General features: G+C 44.1%; 1 protein-coding gene across 2 annotated transcripts in view; it reads left to right on the top strand.

The window, feature by feature from the left end:
* Positions 1 to 20,050: 20,050 nt before the first annotated feature.
* Positions 20,051 to 22,174, top strand: part of PAMR1 (peptidase domain containing associated with muscle regeneration 1) — a 278,128-nt gene continuing 276,004 nt past the window's right edge. Inside the window, exon 1 of one of the 2 annotated variants that reach the window (XM_078684324.1) lies at positions 20,051 to 20,819. In XM_078684324.1, the coding sequence (XP_078540450.1) occupies positions 20,744 to 20,819 (76 nt within the window). In that variant the 5' untranslated portion in view covers positions 20,051 to 20,743. The remainder of the gene's footprint in view (positions 20,820 to 22,174) is intronic. The other variant, XM_078684325.1, reaches the window with a different exon arrangement.

The following is a 22,174-nucleotide window of genomic DNA, read 5'->3' as shown; positions in this document are numbered from 1 at the left end:
TGCCACACTAGCAATAAATCCGAAGGCGCAGATCACTTTCTTTCTCTCCATGTTGAACAAATGTCTCGCAAATCTTCCTGAAACTAAAAAAAAAGGCTGTCAGAACTCTTCCCCCAAGGCGGCTGTTGTTTTCTTCACCAACGGGCCAAGACGGGTGTCACTACTCTAATGCAAGGCTGATCCCCCCCCTTGCCTCATCGGCTCTCCGTTGCACCAACCAAGAGGCCGTTCTGACAGCAGTCTAAACAGCAGAAAACTTCTTCCTGGGTCGAAGGTTGTATTTTCTTACTCCAGAAGTCGTCGGGTCCGGGAAGAACTCCTCTTGCTCATCAGGTACCACAGCAGGGCCTTTCTCTGTAGTCAGGATTTCTCGATGGTCAGTCAACACGGCAGGCTCCACCAATCCGGGTTGCACTCTGCGACAATGAAGGGAGTGAATCCAGTTCTTCCGGTTGGTCACTCGGACGGCCGTTCTTGTTGCGAGCAGAACCTGCTCGGGACCGCACCATCGGGGCTCCAGGCCACTCGTCCTCTCGAACGCCTTGATGAGGACGAAGTCACCGGGTCGGAGACTATGACCCTCACCTGTGGACCGGTCAGGGAGTGCTTCTCGAACCTGTTGATGAATAGAAACCAAGTTATCACTTAATTGTGCCAGATAGTCATTCATCAATACACAAGGTACATCATATACGGAACTTGGTTTAGGCACTCCCCAAATATTCATGGGACGACCAAACACCACTTCATACGGTGTAAGGCCGGTTCGGGAGTGTGGTACTGATCTTATTGACAACAATGCCAAAGGCAAAGCGTCGGGCCAAGTCAGAGAAGTGGAAGCCTGGATCTTTGCTAGTTTAAGCTTCAGTGTTCCATTGTAGCGTTCCACCAAGCCAGCCGACTGTGGATGGAACACTGCATGAAACTTCTGTTTTATCCCCAGACCTCTCAGAACGTACTTGATAACGTCTGCTATAAAATGAGGCCCGTTATCACTCCATAATAGTCTACAAACACCATACCTAGGGAAGAACTCCTTAAGTAGCGCCTTTGCTGTAGTCATTGCAGTATTGTCCTTAGTAGGGTAGGCTTCAATCCATTTACTGAAAGCACACACCACTACCAAGACGTACTTTAGATTATTACAGCGTTCAAGTTGGATATAGTCCATTTGCAGGACTTCAAAAGGTGCAGTAGGTATTTTAAATCCTCCTGCTGGAGTCCGTGTTCCTTTCCCTGGGTTGTATTTAAGACAGATCATACAGGTCTGTACCACTCTCTTGGCCGTGCTAGCAATCTCTGGATGCTCCCAAACTTGCGCAAGCAATTTCACAATCGCTGAAGCTCCAACATGTGCTAGCCCATGTGCCATTTGAACCATAGGTTGGACAAAAGCTGTGGGCAACTTCCACCTATCCATTTGTTTGTTGCGCCAACAACCTTCATCATCCAGTTCTCCATTTTCAGACCATTGCTCTCGTTCTTTATCAGAAGCAACTCTCTGTATTTCCCTCACTTCTTTCCTAGCATCATGCCATCGTTCTGCTTGTGACTTCACAACATACATTGAAGTGGAGTCAGGTCTCATTGCAGTTTCTCGTGCTACTTGGTCAGCGAAAGCATTTCCTTGCCCTACTTTGTCAATAACTTTCTTATGTGCACTGCATTTCACTATAGCTATCTTCTTAGGAAATGTCAGGGCAGTCAAAAGATTGTGCACCAGTTCTCCATACATAATTTGTGTTCCGTGTGATGTCAGAAAACCTCTTTCCTTCCAGAGCAGGCCAAAGTCGTGCGCTACTCCGAAAGCATAGCGGCTATCTGTATAAATATTCACACACAACTCTGCACTAAGCTCACATGCTCGTGTCAATGCTATCAGCTCCGCTGCCTGGGCTGATTTCTGTGGTATGCGTGCTGTTTCCACGATAGTATACAAAGTAGTGATGGCATATGCTGCCGAAGTCGTACCATCCGGTAGCTTCAGGCAGGAGCCATCCACCCATAATTCTCCATCTACATCTGAGAAAGGCGTATCCTGGAGATCGATACGACCCTTTGTCTGTTCCTCAGTCACAAAAATACAATCATGTGCTTCTTGTGCCTCAGGCTGAGTCGTCAGGAATGGTAACAATGTTGCTGGATTTAACGTAGCACATCTCCTCAATGTGATATGGGGAGCCAGCAACGTTAGTTCATATCCGGTCAGACGGGCACTTGTTAAATGCTGCGTCTTTGTTTGATTCAAAAGGGCGTCAACAGCATGGGGAACCAACACTAACAGCTTGTGAGATAACACTATTCCCTCACTCTGACGTATTGACACAGCTGTCGCTGCGACCGAACGAAAACACCCCGGCAATGCCCGAGCGACAGGATCGAGCAATGCCGAGAAATATGCACACGGACGCTGCCTGTCCCCGTGCATCTGTACTAACACAGATGACGCACATCCATCTCTCTCATGTACATATAATGTGAAAAGTTTCGTGTAATCAGGAGTGCCTAACACTGGTGCTGAACAAAGGGCCTGACGTAACTGTTGGAAAGCGTTTTCACATTCATCTGTCCAAGGAAGGGGAATTGGAGTGTCTTTTGTCAATAGCGCTAACAGTGGTTTGACTATATGTGAAAACCCCAGTATCCACTGCCTACAAAAGGACGTAAGACCCAAAAATGCTCGAACATCTTTCTGTGTAGAAGGTGTTGGTGTGTCCAGGATGGCTTGGATACGATCTGATGTAAGTGCACGCCCCTCCTTAGACAAAAGGTGGCCTAGGTAGGTCACCTTAGGTCTACAGAATTGCAATTTCTTCTTAGATACCTTATGATTGTGAGAAGCCAAAAAGGAAAGCAAAGACAACGTACAAGTCTCACATTGCTCAGGGGTGTCAGCAGCCAACAAAATATCGTCGACATATTGAATAAGCACTACCCCCTCAAGCAAGACAAAGGAATCCAACTGTCTTTTCAATGCCTGACTGTAGATACTAGGGCTCTCAGTATAGCCCTGTGGAATTCTACAAAATCTATACGATCGATTATTCAAAGTGAAGCTGTCGTGTATTTCTATAGGTTCTGATTCGATCCCCCTATTCCTGACCCTATTCTGGTTAAACTTACTAGCTAGTTAACTAACAGTCAGCCCATGAGGCAAGAAAACCCCCATGATGCAGATACCGTTATCTGACGCAGTCACACTACGGCACAGGAACGTGTTATCTGATTAGGTCATAACGCTTGAGATCTAATTAGACAAGCGACATTCCTCCAGCCCCTGATAAGGCATACGACGTTCTCATAACAAATCAAACCTATGACAACCTGGATAATCCGTGCGGCCATTGTTTTGATTTCACAGAGAACTTTAGTAAAGAATGTGCTAACGAGCAAGTCGTATGACATCTTTATTGACGTACCTATGTCCATCCTTACGTCAATCTCGGCACCTTTAAGGTATAAATATTGCCGACCTTGCCCTATGCAAACACACGCGTGGTGACAAGACGGAGCAGCCATACTTGCCGAAGCCGAGAGCAGAAGCAGACCCCGCAGGCAGCAGCCCCGCCTTCCTGACGCGCTGAGAGACGCGCTGCTATCTCAAGCCGAGAGACCCAGCACCGGCGCTTCTGGGCAGCCCTCGCAGGCAGCCTGGAATATCGAGAGCAGAGAAAGAGATACCATTCCTCATTCATCCTAAATTCCAGGTACAGAACTGAATAACCCCTCCTAGAGAATTCTTTAGTTATTCACTTGGCAAAAACAAACTTAACTTAAACTGTAACTTTCTATTCCCGCCCACGCATTAGACTTAGGTCAGGTACACGGGGTAGGCGTATTTAGAAACACCAGTTGAGTACGTTTAGTCAAATGTATATGTGTATGTAAATATATTTTAATCATTTTAAAACATCATATGGCTCAGAAACCATATCAATGTTTTTACAGTATTATTTTATACTATTGCTTCTAATGTATGCACTTTACTTAACTATAAGTATTGCAATAATATCGATCCATTTCTCTTGTACGAGAAAAGAGACTGATCAATAAATAACATCTTTTATTGAACACGCCCGTCTCTTCCTTTTCTCTACATTCTGATGAGACTAAGAATGCACGTACTGACTGAGTAAAATAATTGCCTTGTGCTCACACGACTCTCGAGATTGACTCTTGATTAGGGGAGAGCAAAGTTGTCATGTTCTATGGTTGTCAGAAACTAAATCCCTTCTTGTCTAATCAGGGGAGTTCATCCTTCCTTGAACATTCGAGAAAGTTTCTAGCGAACTCTGAGCTTAGCTGGCAAACCCAAAAATTAAGTCTAGTATCGACAGTAGTAGACCTAGTTAACGTCTGGCCTAGGCCTTTACTGCTGTAGGTACTATTCCAATGCGCAGAGCCTATTGGGAAAATAGGAGCTACACTACAAAGCCGAAAAGGTAACGGCTATCAGGGTGAATAGGGATCGAAAAGAAGGCGTTCTTCAGGTCGACAACCGAGAATGTTGTCGCTGTTGGTGGGACCAAGGTAAGGAGTGTCGTGATGTCAGAAACAACAGGGTATTGGGGCACCACTATCTTGTTCACCTCCCTCAAATCAATAATAAATCGATATACCCTAGTATCAGTGTCCTTCTTCAAGATTGGTAAAATAGGACTGTTACAAACATTGTATGGGACTTCTTCCACCACCCCCACTCGAATGAGATCCTGCACAATCTGTATGAGCGCCTCCTCACCCTCCTGTGAAATCCTATATTGAGGCAGGCGTGGCAACACAGCTCCCTCCTTTACACTAATGCGAACCGGGGGAATGACCATCTGTCCCACATCAGTGTCTGAAGTAGCCCACAACGTGTGAGGTAAAGAGGCTAATGCAGCACTTTCAGCGACCATACACACTCTCTCTTTTGCAGGGTAATTGTCATTTAAAATCACGCGTACTCCTTCAGGGGAGCAGCGGATTGTGGCTCTAAAATGTTTCAGCATGTCTAGACCCACAATGTTGTCAGGCGTGTTTGAGGAAAGCAAGAATGGACATGGTGCTGTAAATTTGTCGACATGAAATGCAAGGGGTTGGGATAATGGGCTAAGAGAAGGTGTTCCATCGAACCCTACAGATGTGATCGTTAAGCCAGACAGGGGAGCCCTCGGAACCAATTGTTTAGACAAAGCGCTACGAGTAGCCCCTGTATCAACCAGAAACTGATCAGTAGAACCCAAAACATGTGCTGTAACATAAGGACCCCTCTGATCTACTGGTACTTCAACTGATTCCTCCCCCCATCCTACGCAATCCTATGCATATTGGGAATCATGACTTTCGGGGTGCACATAGTCAGACATCTGATACTGATTTCGTCTATCAAAGGTATTAGACCCTCCTTGTTGTTGCTCCCTAGATTCGAATCTAGCCCTGTCATTTAGGTTACCTCGTGGTCCAGAAAACCCCCCACGATTTCTCCCAAAACCTCTACCCCGTCCCATAGCCCTGTGTTCTCGCGCTAAAGGACACTCATTGGCCCAGTGGCCTCGTTGCTTACAATATGCACATTGATCTTTAGCCAAGTCTGTGCGGTTATATGTAGAATCATAAAAACCCCGACCACCTCTATTATTTCCTCTCTGGGGTGGTCCATACACTTGTGCTAACATAACTTTTGTTTTCAAATCCTTAGATTTCTTATCTTCATTACTTTTTGCTTCTAGTTCCTGACGCTCGTAATACTGAGCCATTGTCAGGAGGGATGCCGGAGTCGAAGTCGTCCAGGAGCTTTCACTCGCTTTCAACCGAGCTGCTACTCCTGGTAATAAATTCGAAACATATTTGTCTACAAACAGATGTCGACCCGTGTCATCCGTCAGAGACTGACCACTGAAATCGTGAAAAGTTTCTTCAAATCGCGTAAAGAAGTCAGAAACTGATTCATCTATCTTTTGCTTGCAAGATGCTAACATAGTCCAGTCAATCTTTTTAGGGGGAATAATCGTCTTTAATTTAATCAAAATAGCAGCAGGGAGGTCTAGAATGAGCTGGGGTGGTTTCTGCGCAGGTTTCCTAGCTCTGTCCTCCTCCTCAATGTCTTCCCATTTAGCTTTAAACGTCACTAAATCATCAATTTTCCGTACTGATCTCCACATGTCAGGGGGTAATATAAGACCAAAGAATAAATCAATGTCAGCTAATGTCATAGTACAAGAATTCAAAGCCCCCTCAACTTCCTCATAAAAGGCAGCAGGATTTTTCCGTGGGTCAGGTAACGCTTTCTTTAAGGCCATAACATCCGCTCTATTCCAAGGAGTATATACCCAATTATAGATAAAATACCCTCGGGCATCAGCTGAATCTTTATCTGAACTAGTACCCGCTCCTTTAGGAGGAACATACAAAGGCGCTGCCTCTCGCATAGGTTTAACATGCACAATATCGACCTTATCTGAAGAAAAGATAGGTGATTGTTTCCCGTCGCCACTCAAACCCGTCTCTTTGTCGTCCACCGTCTTTTGTCGCTTTTCTTCTCGTAACCGAGACGCCTCATCCCGCAATACGAATAACCGTCGAACTGCATCAGCTGCCTGGGAAGGAGAAAAGAGACCTTTACGCAATTCTTTCTTATCTTGTATTATGTCATCAGGTTCAAGAACAGGAGAATATTTTCGAAAAGCCCCGACTACTTCATCAGAAAAGGTTTCAAGAAAATAAATTTTTTCCCTGTCCGGCCATTTTTCAAGTGACAACAATATTTCAGCAAGAGGAATTGTACCCTTAAGAATACGATAAGAAATTTGTCGGAGCTCCGCCATACGATCAGATGTTAGCTTAGACCGCGTGTCTACCTTATCTTTAAATGATCCAGAATCCTCATCTTCCCCTTTCGGAGCAGACGGGCCAGCATACGGAGGCGGAGAACGATCTAGTAATGAAAAATCATCATCAGCATTATTAAGGACAGGATAAAGAGGCCGACGAATGGGATATTGGCCAGATATCTGCAATCTACGTTCCTTTTCCCGTTTTTCTTCCGCATCTTTTTGTTCACGTTGTCTCATTTCTTGCGCCTTCTCACGCACATTCTTCCTCTGCTCTTTCTCAATCAGCGCATGTTCACGTTTCTCACGCTCACGTACTTCTTTCACCCACATTCGCACACTCTCAAACATATCTTGTCTCGCTCGGCGCTTACACAGGCACTGTTCCACATACTCAATTTTGCGCACATCAAACGAACCATACAAAGGCCATCTCAACTCAGGATCCTTCTTGGTATACTTCCTCCACAATGTGCTGTACATTATAGGGGAAAGACCAAACTTAATATACATGTCCCTATTCGGCGTCCCTTCTGGGGGAGCCGGCTGCGATTCTTCAAGACTTAACCGGTTTCCACAGCAGCACCACTTACGTAGTGCGCTAAAAGCAGACATGCTAGAAATATTGTGAAATACACAATATTATACAGAAAAATGGCACTTAATCGTTGCGCCGCTCACAACCATATGTTGGAGAAAAATCTCCACATTGCCTACCTATATGTGTTGCAACGCATATATACCCATATTCATAATCATAATATGATCGATCATCCAAACATCTCCATATCCATATCCATATCCATAAGCCACAGCAAGCGTATCCTAAAACTGCCTCGCTAATCACTGGCTACCATAAACACTCACAGTAATTACCATACATTGGTCCTTACCAAGCACGAGCGTCCAGATTCCACTTGCCAAGTTCCACAATTTGCTCAAACAGCTTATCCACAGCAAACCGACAGAAGAGGTCTCAGTCGAAGACCGGCGCCACCCAGATGGTCAGATCGGAAGGAAGGAAGAAATACCTCAGGATGCCAGGACTAAAGACGCCGCTGGCAGTGATCACTTCCCCGGCAGAGTTCCACTCCTTCGTCACGACCAGTCCTTCGAGCCTCCGAGTCGCCGATGAGCCCCACGTGACGGGCGCCAATTGATGAGTTCAGGCCTCAGCAAGGCCCAAAGGTACCGAAAGGGTTCGCCCTTCTGTGTACAAAGTCCTTAGACTTACAAATGAAGTTGGCAAGGAAACTGGAAATACAAAAACATAGTTTAATAAACCTTTAAAGGTGGTGATACAACCTCCACAACACTTCTACAGTATTGTACAGAGTAGCACACTGAATACAAGCACATGGCCCCTTTTATACACAGTGGAAGGGGTTCAGCTTACAGCTTAGACAGAGGTTACAACCACGTAAGGACATTTCCAAATATATCAGTGGGTGGAGCTAACAGTATTTCTAGAACATGGGAGGGCTATGCTAATAAGGAACAACTGTTACTTCTGCTGAGCATGCGCTACACTCTCAAGAAGGACTAATAATAACTGTTGCTAGGTAGAATCCACAGTGTAACTGGCAGAGAGGTAGGACAATCAGAACATTGAGCACATGGCAATGTAGGGCATGAAAATGGTGGACTCGAAATACAAAATGAAATCCCTATACTAGATATTTGAACTGATGCATTATGGCTTCAGCTAATGCTTAATAATACCGCTGTTTTATTTACAACACTACTATCACACAAAGTGTTGCATGTAAAGGGGCCGTATTTATAAGGACACGAAAAGCCATGCTGGGTGGCTTTATGCATACCTGTAAATATGGGGCAGCAGGTAGTGATGTCTGTGTGTTAAAAAAGTGACAGACCGGCGGCGCAAGGGGCTTTCTAAATACGCCCCTTTGTTCTCTGCAACATATTTTTCCGGACTTGACTGTTATTGATAGTCCATAACCACTTAAGTAATTTTTGAAGTTCTTTCTTATTGATATATTGTATTCTCTTGCCACATTCTTCTATTTGTCTATTGTCTTCCTTTATCTTTGTTAATACGATGTACCTCCTGGCAAAAACCTCTTTGGTTCTATTTACTCCACTAAACAGTTGCTTGCTCTGGTAGGATACCAGGTATTATTTGTTTATGAATGTTGTACCTGCCCTACTGTGATAATATTAGAACTTGTGTTGCTATCGTTCTGGGTCCCTCTTCGGTTGATTATTTACCTCTTCTAAAAAAATTTAATTAAAGATACATTTACATTTTTTTAAATGTAACTGACATTTACTCATGCTAAGTTGTACTTTTCAGACACCATCTTAAATCTTCACCGGGGCAAGAGTTGCACACGTTGCAGTTTCAAAACTGTTACCTTGTTTTTCCTCCGCAGGTGTCTTTTCTGATACCTCATTAGCTAGATTAGGGTTTTCTTTATTTATTGTATTATACTTCAATGCAGTGTCATGTGTAGTATTTTTGGAACTCCAAGCAAAGCATCTTGTGGGGTCCCTGTATGGAACAAATTTGAATTTTCCGCCTAATTCAAGCTAGCATAATGTCCAGTAACACAAAAAATAGTTAAGATAATAATGGGTAGAGTGAGATAGTCAGATGTACATGTTAGCAGAAATGGAGAGTGGTTCAGAGGGTGAAATAGAATAGACATAGGTGTAATTAATAGAGAACCCCTTGGAAGGTGTGGGCTCTCGGCGATTGCCCACTTTGCACATGTCTAAAAACATCTCCGCTGATCGATAGTCGCTGCAATGAGTACTTGGCTTCGAACATGGAGCATGAGACCATGAGAGGGTCCTGTTGTACCAGGCAGACCAAACCAATGAAACATTCCAAGACCAGCAGATACAAGTCTCTTTGTTTGGCCCTGGGAAACTGGGGAGTCTACCTGCTCCCAGAGAACACTGTGTGGGGATTGGTTCGTTTAGTGGGAAACTGATATAAACATTCTTCTAAAAATGTTTTTTCGGGTTTAACTGTGTTCTCCTTAGTATAGTTTTAGCAGATCTTGTCCTGACTTTGCTGAGAGAAGACTCACTTTCTCCTCTGCTGATTTCCATTGAGCTTCAAGCTTGAACACATTTGCTTCTCCCTTGAACCTTAGACTTGGTTCATCTGATGCTGACACCTTCTACCTCATAAAAATCCCCTTACCACTTTCAATGCCTTATTTAGCATTGAGACGCTCCTGCATGGAACACTTATTTTGGATAGTCTGTTTCTCGTACTGGATCACATTGTGCATTTTTTTCCTGATCAATACAGATTCTGATTGCTTGATGTATGCTTTGATGATATATTTACTTAATCTTGAGAACTGATTGAAATTGCATTTTGACTAATGTGTTAATAAAACCCCTATGGTTTGGACACCATACTCTCTGGTTTTTGTTCAAGTCACATTGGTTTCATTGTAATTGAAATGTGTTGCTGATGCTAGCTTCTTTCTTACACTTCAAGTCAAGAATGAAAAGTCTATTTGACTAGTGGTGGATCTTTTTTGATGACTTCACTAAGAGATTGAGATTCAAGAATCCCCGCTGCATGACTGCATATAACTTAGAGTTATGAATATTATGCTGCGAAGATAGCCATCTGCGTGGTTTCGAGAATAAGACGTTACTTCACTAGCTTTGAGCAGGATCAGTGTTTCTTGAGCAGGCAGTCTCTGGAAACATCTGCAGTAAGTGGTCTTGGCAAGTCTGCATGAACTTCAACATAAACAGGTATTGCTTCAACAGAAACTCCATCCACCCAAGATGAAGTCAAACAGGAGGTGGTTTCTATAATTCCTGGCTATGTTGTTCCATAACTACTCATGAAGAAGACTGGTATGCTTAAGACAAGGTATACAATCTGCTTTTCACTCCACCCTGTTAGGCAGCCTGCAGCAATGAACAGTGGGTGAGGTTGGAAACTATTTCTGTTGAGGTCGAAACCATTGCCATGTTGGCCGGTTACACGTCACACCTGCCACATGCTAAAGGGAAAACTGATGCACGACGGGGATGGAAAATCAGTACGTAACTTTACCTTGACATCAGAAAGACATTACAGTGGTGTTTAATCATTTGTGTTCATGAGAATTCACAGACTATCGGAAACCTAGAGTTTCCTGGTTCTAAGCATCGTTAGAAGGCCATCTGTGATTTATTTTGCATGCCCTGCCCTTTTCCATTGTAAAAGGAGCATTGCTGCTGCTTCTGGAATTCCAAGTGTGCTGGACTTGCTCAAGTGCCTCCTATTTCAAGGGTTGTGGGTATCTGGCAAGACATAGTTGTGTTCCTCATTCAAATGAGGAGATGTACTTTGGCATATATGCAATATGGAACCAGGGGTGGAACACAGTACATGTGACCGGTCTGAAATGGTACGATTGGTGGTAGCAGTTGTGTTGTCCGGTTGTCCCACCTTCTGGTAGTTTTTTACTATAAATACACTTTGAAAAATAATGATGTCCCCTGCCCCATTTCCAATGAATTCATGTTGTCCCTGCGTATGCTGGAGTTACAGAATCTGTACAGGGATATCAAGGCTTCGAAGAGATGTGCACAACAAGCTTCTCTTCTGTGGTGGGAATGGGAGGTACCCAGTGATGTGGTAATGTGGCTTCATTGGGCTTGTTGCCCTTCTGTAGCCAGGCTTGGGATTCCTGGTGCAGAGCAAGATAGGTTATACAACACTCGCCACCATAAATGTATGAAGCAACTTGTGCCACTGTAGCTGCCGTGAGTACTGCATTTCTTGCAGTTCCGCAGTCCTTGCAACTCTGCAACAAGCACAGGAGATTTCACATCACACCTGTAACTATGATCTGATGCTCATGTAAAGCGCTCTAATACCTCCGGGTATAGCCAGCGCTATATAAAACCTTTAAAATAAAATAAATAAATAAATACTGCAGAACAAATATATGCACCAGTATAGAGGAATAGTAGGGCCAGAAACAGCCCTTTGTTGCTATTTATCATAAGAGCCAGAGACAGTCTTCAAGGCATAGAACATTGGGACTGATTTAGATTAATTCCGGCACCCATTGTGTCACCCAGTGCAGTGACCAAGCAAACCTGACTCCGGGCTTTCATTATAGCCTGACTGTATAGTTTTAAACTGCCACTTCAACTAGTCAAAATAAAGCCTTTTTGATAGGCCAAAAATGTCCTTTACCCCTTTCTTACATCACCTCTATGTAGGCCGTATTGCACAGAAGGCAGAGTGCATGATATTTAAAAGTACAAGATGTAAACATTTACTCTTTTATATATCCTTACAGGCAAAAAGGCCCAAAAGCTATTTTCACTGTAGCAAGGCTGACTGTTCCATGGGAAAAACACAGAATCACATTATTAAATCTAATAATGCTGACTTCTGTTTGGAAGCAGCTAGTAAAATCATTTAAAGGTACTTTTATTTTTATTTTTTTATTTATTGGGTTTTGTCCAAACAATATTTAAAGGTACTTTTTAATAGTCATCCAAAATCAAATATAATGGTAAAATTGAATTTTGTATATTTAGTAACAAAAAAGTACTTTTAGAAAATTACTTTTTCCCTGCGTCCCAGGGCAAGGATAAAAGACCTGGGGTATTGTGCCCTCGACAGGACGGCCTGTGGGCTGCTGATTAACTTCAAAGAGGTCTACCCTGTAACAAGCAGATGTAACTAACACCCAGACTTGCACACTTCTTGCCCCCCCCCAGCCAGACAGGCCCCCAATTACAGAGAGCCTCTTGTTGACATCACAGTGTCAAATCCCGCTACAGTGTCAAAATCTGGCTGACAGGTCTGCTGAGGGTTACCTATAACACTTGCGGCGTACTACAAAGGAGGGAAGCAAAATGCCTATACAATTCTTGTGAATTTAGTGTCTCATTGTTGAAAACACCGCTATTGTGCTACCTAACGTTTGTCTCTGATGTTGTGCCGCAAACTGGATTATAGAAATAGATGTGGGGAGACACTAGGATTGTCATAGTACACTTCACACACATACACATACGCCCATCTCTCAGGGCTCACATTTTATATACCCGAAGACTATTGCCATTTTCAAAGGACACAAACTAAGTAGGTTTAGCCTAGGGCAGTTTTTCGACTTCATTACTGTTTTAGTACTACATAAATACTTTACCTATTGCATCTAAATTACACCTTTCGGCTTGTGCCGTAGCTACCAGGGAGTTATGCTCAGGTTAATTTAGTTACTTTGTGGGTTCAACCTGACAAGCATTACTTGAGGTACTTACCGCCCTCAATACATTTATTAATTTCTTATACTCACCCTCACTGACCATTACTCATTGGTGTCAATATTATTGGAAAAAGGAGGGTTTATCAAGGTATGTCTGCGCATAGTGAAATTAACACCTAAGCTCCAATAGTATGATTTTGCGGTAGAATGCATGCTAGACTATGGCAGTGCCACTGCTGGGTTCCTGTCACAAATGCCCTGTGATCCCGTGGAGTGTGACAATGAGTAGGTTAAGAAAGAGAAAGATGTTTCAGTTGCATATTCAATGGCGGAACCAAGTACAAAGCATGTTGTGAATCGCAGGCAATGTGTGGCTGCATTTTAGTATGATTCTGAGTGTCCCAAGGGGTTGCAATTTATATTGAAGGGCTCGTAAAAGTAGTAGTGTCCAGACCAGTGGTTTCTTACATTTTAGAACCATAACCTACTTTTTAGAACAGTAAATGTTCATGACCCACCTACCTTTAGTGTAAATGAGGCAGGTAATTTGTACATGTGACTAAAGCACCGTGTGGTAGCGCATTGTCATTTACTGACATCACATTTTCCATTGAAATTGCCACTAAATGTGCACAGACATACAGTTTTACTGATAAAACAATATAGCACACAAATGATAATGTGTGGAAATAGGGTTCTGTGAATATTTGCACATCACCAAACAAGTGTCTTAATTTGTTTTGAGCCTACTAAAATCTGTTTCCAGTGCGATTTGGAATTTTTCAAAAAGTGCTTCCGTTTTGCTTTCCTAACTGCTGGATGCATACATTTCTATTTCAGGTAATTACATTTCATTGTTTATTGCAAAAAACAGGACACATTCTTTAAAACGAAGCTGGAACCACGCTGTGCCTTTAGAGCACCGGCAATAGAACGAACGCGTTGTTAGCATGCATTAGTTTAGCGCGCAAGTCATTACTACAACTTGCTTTTGGAACATTGGTATATGGTTTTGGATATTATGTAATACGTTTTCCCTATTGTTCCACAGACTGGAGTTGGAATAGCAAATTATACTATTCCAGCACCCACCCCCTGGCAAGTCGTTATAGCAACTTGCGTGCTAAAGGTATGTGTCGTAACAACACATATTTTCTAATGCCAGATTGTGACAGCATTAGTGCTAAATGCTTGTGAGATTCCTTCATACATTCACCAAAACCTGCATCCTACATTGTTGTATAAATTACTATAAAAACTCCTCTCTCTTTCAAGTTAGGGAAAGAAAGGTAAACAGCAATCCCCGTGTTAAAAGAATAAAACAGCCATTTGACCTCTGTCTTTGAATCACAGCAAATTTGACTAGTTAAACACGGAATTTAACCCCTTCGGTGCTGATGACGGCTCCCGGCCGTCATGAGTCACGGTGGGCGTGTGCTGATGACGGCCGGGAGCCGTCATGACCACGCCCGCGATCGGAATATCCAGCACTGGCGCGGAATTCCACCGCGGCCAAGGGGTTAAAGGCATCTTTATTTATTGCTGTGACTTTTTTAACCCACTAAAAATAAGCTTTCAACCCACAGTTTGTGAAACACTGGTCTAGAGATTAATCTGCAGCCTTTTAAAAAAATTAGGCATTAACTACCTAATTTAGAAGATAGTGTCTTTGTCAGGCATGCTGTCTCTGTTGTGCCAGTGAAACTGAGATCTGCCTTATTGCCTAGCACATGAGAGTCATGTTGACCAGTAGAAATAACAAGACGGAGGTAGGATTATTGGTGGCCTGCTGTGGATTTAGATGTGGTATACAAAAAGTGATGTACAGAATGCGTGAATTAATCTCAGCCACTGGTAATTACTTGGGTCCGTATCCTAGTCCATCATTTGTTTTCCCAAGAAGCCACCTGAGATTGTACTCGGCAATACACAAATCAGCCTTGGTCCTTACCCAATAGGAACAATCCAGACTGTACTGCCTAGCAGGTACTTTCTGAACTTGAACCCAAGCTACTCACGACCGGCCTGGGGTTTTTCAGTTGCAGTGGCACAATGAGCACGGGACTAGACTGGCTGAGCACAGGGTTTAAACTCACAGAGTAGATATGAGGGCGCTCTGCCTGAAGTGTACGCACAAGGTATTGAGATTCGGGAGTTTTGTGTGGTGCAACTGGCGAGTGGGGAAACCCTTCAACCACTCTAGGGTATGTCAGGGAAATCCGACATACAACAAAATAGTACAGAACGTGCCTATGCACACACAGGAAATATATTATGCAGTCGTGAAAAAGTTATGCAACAGCAATAGAAATAGATCAGGACAACAATAGTAATTCAATTTCATTAACATTTGTTGTTTTGATTTCAAAAAGTTTCTGTTTAATAGACCAGCCGACACGTGTTTCGTCGTGTTAGGAACAGAGTGTTCACGACTCCTCAGGGCTGCGATATGTGTCAAGGGGATGAAAAAAGGTCGCTCCACCGGTGATAATTCCGCCCCGGCAGGGCACGTGACCGAATGAGGGGAATCTTAAGCTATTGAGCTTTCGATTCTAATGTAGGTCCCGCAGTGGTGTTGTCGTAGGATTACTACCGCATGGATAAGCGGTGACTAGGCGACTCAAGTGGAGGTTGCACTCATTAGGCGAAATCCTGTGTGGGAAGCCCGGGAAGTACAGCTGAAAGATTAAACTGGATCAGATAACTAGCAGAGTGGGTTTTCGTAAAGCAGACGTGATCAGAAATTCTTCCTCCTGGGTCGCCGTGTTCCGCATTGTGGACCGCTGGCTCCTCACATCCATCATACTTAGAGCTTCATAAAGAGAAATACTAAAAAGGGATGAATTGAATACTTAAAATAAACGCAGGCACTGTGTGGTATCCTCGCGCATGTAGTTGTTCATTCCGCCGCATGCACTGGAATGTGGAATCCTATGCTTAGGTATTCCAGAGATTCCTGTGCAGCGGTTGGCATGGGCTTAACAAGTTATCTGATCTGCTCATCAATAAATCCTTCTTCAATAATATACCCTGAGAAGACTAATCATTTATAGTCTTGACTACTTGGATGTTTTATCTTTTATCAAAAATGGTTGGCCTTCCAAGAACAATTTATCCACCAATATATTACCGTACTTTCATGTAGCTCAAGAATTATCTATCCAGGGTGAAATTTGATTGAGGGGTTTGCTTTTGGTAGTGCCGCACAGTTTGAGGAACACCATTCTAGACATGACACATGAGGGTCATCCGGGCATGTCCAGCATGAAGAGGAGAATAAGGAGTGAATTTTGGTGGCCTGGAGTCGACAGGTTGATTGAGGAAAAAGTAAGATCTTGCGTTGAGTGTTGTGTGAGCGATAAATCACAGAAACCCATAAAATATCAACATGATTCTGTCTCCAGACCTTCAAAACCCTGGGAGTGTGTTTCGGTAGATATTGCTGGTCCGATGTCTTTAGGTCACAGTCCGGTTTATGCTATAGTGCTGATAGACCAGTTCTCCAGTTGGCCAGAAGTGAAATTTGTACCCCATGTATCTTCTAGGGTAATTATCGATTTTTTAAAATCAGTCTTTGAAAAAGAAAGTTTCCCCACTTCCATCCTGTCAGATAATGGCACACAGTTCACTTCTGCAGAGATGAAAACTTTTTGCAGCAACCATGGCATTTTACACAAACGTTCTTCAGTATATTATCCCCAGGGTAACGGCATGGTAGAAAGGTGGATCAGGGTGCTCAAGGAGGGTTTACAACTTGCTGTGTGCAATGGTGAGAATTGCTACGAGGCTGTTAGGAAGCTTTTATGGAGTTATCGGAACCCTCCAAAGTCTAATGGTGACCTGTCTCCTTTTGAAAAAATGAGGGGGAGGAAAGGTGTGTGTAACTTAAGCCAACCCTGGATGTGGAATCTAGTAGAAGATAAGCGTCTTAGACGTTGTCCACCGGTGGTGTCTGCGTCTTCCAACAATCCATGCAAGGTTGGTGATTGGGTACGAGTGAGGAAATCTGGCTTTCTTAAATCTGGTGTATCACATTTTTCTGACCCATTATTAGTAGTTAGAGTAGGTAGGCAAGTTGTAGAGTTATCTGACGGAAATATGTGGAGTCTTTCCAAGGTTGTCAGAGTTCCGCCTCACCTAAGTAGTTCCTTCCCTCCTAATCAACCAGGGACCTCATTTCCTTTTCCCAGTTCATATCGCCATCCTGTTTCCTCTCATACTCATCAGTCTGTTCCCAATTACACCCGAGGTATGAGTTCTCCCCGTCTGAGGAGACCTCCTTTTTGGCACAAAGATTACAATGTTGATGTATGATTTCCTACTAACAAACTGCTATGTAAGTTTCTCTAGTTAAGAACTGGTCATCAAATTGTTATCAATTTATTCTTTCACAGTTTACTTAAAATGAATCTTATATTGTGATTAATTCTTTTCTTTTCTAGAAAGGGGGATGTGTGGTATCCTCGCGCATGTAGTTGTTCATTCCGCCGCATGCACTGGAATGTGGAATCCTATGCTTAGGTATTCCAGAGATTCCTGTGCAGCGGTTGGCGTGGGCTTAACAAGTTATCTGATCTGCTCATCAATAAATCCTTCTTCAATAATATACCCTGAGAAGACTAATCATTTATAGTCCGGATACATCACACTGGTAAAGGCTAGGGGCCGTATCATAGTCCATCATTTTTTAGCCACGTTGTCACTTCAGATTACACCCCACCATATGCAAATTAGCCTTGGTCTTGCTCCGATAGGAACAGTCTAACCCAAACACTGGCGTAACAAAACTTTAGCGGGTCCCCCTGCAAGGTACGTGGAGGGTCCCCCACCCCGACTCAATAACGGGCTCTCCAGCCAAAGTATTGTGCTGAGATCCCCTTGAGCTTGGGGCCCCCCACACCGATGGCAGTGTTATGCCACTGAACCCAAACTGTCAAGCCAGGTCCTCTGTGAAGCGTAACACAAGCAACTCAAGACCAGTTTTGGTCTATTTGGGCCGCTTCAGTCAGTGGCAGCGTGGTTCCAGTCTCACACAGAGCACTAAACCTACAACTGGGCATAACCGTTGCACTTATTGTGCCACAATGAGGAATATAATAAAATATGATCAATAGTTTACTTGAATTACTCTCGACCACTAGTAATTACTTGGGGCTGCAACCCACTCCATTTGTTGCTTGCTTTCCATGCAACTTCAGATTATACGTAGTCGTATTCAAATTGGCCTTTGTCCTGCTCTGCCAGGAGTCAAGCTGCTCTCACCTGAATAAGTCTTAATAGGCCATAATCTGCCTGGGTTGCTTGCGTTCCTGTTCAGTGGGCAGCTGGCCTGGCAATTTGGCTGGAGTGTTCCCCATGCAGCAGGACTAAGACTTATTTGCATATGGCTGGTTCTGTCTAAGATGGCATAGTGGGAAAAAAAATGATGGTCTTGGTGGAGCCCTGAATAATTACCAGCGACTTAAATTGATTGTATCATTCCACCTATCAGTGTTTTTGCTTTCTTTAGTGTGGTCAAAGAGTGAGACAGTTGTGCCAAGTATTGGTCTTTGCTTACTTTGACATAGGACTTTAGCTACACCCTACTGAAAAGGCTGAAATAGGTATTGGTGCACTTATTTTCCTGCTCAGAGTGGATGTGGCCTGTCAGTTCAGGCTGGACTGCCCACCAGTGGGGCAGAACCAAGACTGGTTTGTATATGGCTGATTCCTATCTGAGGTGGCATGGTAGGCAAAAGAATGATGAACTGAGATGCAGACCGAGCAATTGCCAGTGGCTGAAATTAATTCAAGCATTCACCTATCACTTTGCTGCTTTCTCTAATTGATTGAGATGTGGACATGCAGATGTGAATGTGCTAGGTGTTTAGGGACAAGGACAAAATACACAATATGAGGGCAAATCCTCTGGCACCTATAACCCTACCTGAAAGATCATGGCAAAGAGTATGTGTGAATTTGATTGGACCCATGAACCAGTTATCCCTTTTCAACTGCTATGCTGAACGACTACTATAGCAAATGAATTGAACTGATGGTCCTCGAACATCTGCTGGGCAAATCTTGGAATTCTTCACAAACATGTTTTCTAGGGAAGGCTTCTCCTCCAAATTTTCAATGACAATCGAACTCAATTTATCAATGCCTTTGTACTTTCCCATTTTATGCTGCTAATGGTATTTCCCATTGCAAGGCATCCATGTACCACACGCAACTTAATGGGCACGATGAGCGTGCCAATGGAATGATCAAAGTGAACATACAATTGGCTTTAAAAGGCTACTTAAAAGTACTAATCCATCAATACTATGCCTGTGTGCACTGCATAACACCTAATAGATTAAGGTAGCACAGAGGCATAGCATAGGTAGGAGATTAGAACTTGCAAGTGGTGAGGACCAATGGGTCAGCTGTGATTTCGGGTCATGGCCAATGATGGAATGTCTCTTGTGTCATACTTTTTTCGCCTTAGATTACCCAACACTAGCATGAGTGTGGAGGCGGGAGAAGTGAAGGTGATGCCAGGTATGCCTACCTCACTTGGCGTAAGGTGTGTCCATCCCACGAGCGGTAAAGCAGGTGCTGGCCTTGTGGGGATGAGGGTGCAATTATGCCATTTCTGAAATGTGAAGTCACCTACCAGATTTAGAGGATCCCCAACGGAATAGTTTTTTCAAAATTTCGGAAGAGGGAATTTGCCGCCATTGTACATGTCGTGTCCATCACCTCGTCTCTCTCGGTTTTGCAACAATGTAAGTGAGATTGTCAATTCGATCACAATTGTCAACAAATTGTTTCTAAAGGAATCCAAGCGTATAAAGACAGAGCAGGACCCAGCCTGCCTACGAAAAACTGTTGTACTGTTTGATTTATGTTTTATTTGCTAAACAACTGCAGCAGAAATGATGTACAGAGTTCACAGCATATGGTACGTGTGACCTTGGCAGTGGATAGGAACAGAATACTAGCATGCGGGAGAGCAGGATGAAAAGACATTACAAGACCAATTGACGGAAACCCATTGGCACTCCACTCGCACCTCGCGCACGAGACACGCTGATTGCAGTCCTGCGAATGGACGCGCGCGCAATTAGCAAACGCGTGTTCACCGCCGGAGAATGCGCGTGACCACAAACACGTGCGCTGACAGCGGAGCGCCTTTTTCCAGATTTCTTGCCAGGTCAGCGATCGGGCTGGAAGGAATGTTGCTCATAGTTTCAGAAATGCTGGATGTCTCTTTTGGGTCGTCCTCGTCTGTTCGCCTCGCGCTGCTGGAAGAGACACGCGTGCACCCGGGTCACCGCGCCCACGGAACCCACCGGCTACCTACCTGCAGCCACCACATCTGCCTGGAATGTGCGGTCTGTGAGATTTCACATTTAAAGAGCCCGGCTTACAGTGAGCGCCCAGTGCCTCGAGGGCACGTCCTCTCGGCGCCTCGCGGATGCTTGTTTAGGGTTCAGTGTTTCCGGAACCCCCATCCTCTGCGCAGCTCTGACTGAAGGAAACTACAAAGGGTTAACTCGACCCTAACCGGCGGATTGGGAGATTCCTCACGAGTGTTTGAAGATTTTTAGAGCTATTTGCATGTAGTGAGGCTGAAGCGCTTCCCGAGGGATGAGGTCTGGCTGATGTCTGAAATCTGAGCCCCTCTCAGCCTGGCATTGAGCGAGGAAGGCTTGCCGCTACCTGTGCGTGACTCACTCCTGTGCTGGCAGCATGGACCGGGCTGCGTGGGCCCTGCTGCTGCTGCTCGCCTGCCTCCAGCTACCGGGCACCGGCTCCGTCCCTAAAGGTAACGTAACCTGGGCAATGCACCTGAGGCATAGAAAGCGCTTTATACTAGTGATGCAACCTGCTTCGACTATTTCCCTTGTTTTGCGGACGTTGGAGCTAAAGCCCACAGTGATAAAGCTATTTGCCCAGGATCACACAGGGCATAGCCTGGATTACTGCCCATATAATCTGGTTCTACAACTACAGTTTAAATGTTAGGTTGTTTGCTTTGACCTACGTGAGGGCTGTACATGATTGTTTTGGTGATTTATAGAGACCGATGTACACTTTGAGGATTTTAGCTGCTACAGGAGTAAAGTAAATGATTTACGTTATTTATTTTGCATGGAGCTAAACGGGGCTGGAAGATGCGTCAAAGCACTTTCTGGACGTGGCAGCTCCGAGAGAGCACACTGATACATATGTTGAGGTGAATGCGTACTACTTCCCTGGTTGCAAAGTAATTTATTTGAGCAACATATTGTATATTTTATTAAAAGGAATACGGCTATTTTGACCAGTTGCTTTCCAACAAAACGACATCATTATCAGCAATCTCTAGAAGAGGGGCCAAAAAGTGAATGGGCATAGCATCTAAACTGATGTGTCTCACTTATCTGTGGTGTTTTGAGGCACAATAGTACTCCGTGTGACAAACTGAAACTTTCAGAATCTTCATTCAAAGTAGCCTATGTGTGCCTCATCTCACCTGCCACAAATCCAGATTCTAAATTTTTCAAGCAATTCTGTGCTGTGTTTCGGGATTTGTTACAGCGCTTTGACTCTCCATGTACCTATGTGTGCGCTCCTTCAGGACAGAGGGCTCCCTCAGACACTGCATGCTTTTATCCGATGCGATGTTTCGCTTCGGGTTTATAGAGTTTTACAAAGTGTGTTGCCCGTTTCAAATACACCTAATATTTTCAGATACTGTAGACCTGCTGCACGGAGGTACACTGAATTGCCTAGAATCACACGATCACACGCATGTATACAGGGGCACTGCAGATTCATATTGGGTCTCCTTATTTCGCTATGTAACATGCAGCCTCAACCCTTCCTTTGTTCTTCAGAAACACGTGTTTTTGTGGGTTTTTTCTTCTGCATAACGACTTCCAAAGGGGCGGAGAGGGACGCGGAAACTATTGCCTGCGTCTTCTTGTTGCAAACTTTTCTTTCTGGACTAGAGCATAAACAGGAGGCGTTGCCATGGAGACTCCTCCAGGGTTAGAGATGTTGGGTTCGGTCACGGTTCTAATCCGCTCCCTTGCTGTAACCCAGGCAGCCCGCAGCGTGTCTCTGCAGCCCGCGCTTGTCCCTGCCAGGCTCCCGCGGGGCCCTTCGCTGTGACCTCAGCATGAACTGCAGGCTCCA

This window comes from Lissotriton helveticus, chromosome 3_2, assembly GCF_964261635.1.
Source record: "Lissotriton helveticus chromosome 3_2, aLisHel1.1, whole genome shotgun sequence".
NCBI lineage: Eukaryota > Metazoa > Chordata > Amphibia > Caudata > Salamandridae > Lissotriton > Lissotriton helveticus.
Note: the sequence above shows the minus strand (reverse complement) of the source record. Positions and strands in the feature narration are given on the sequence as shown.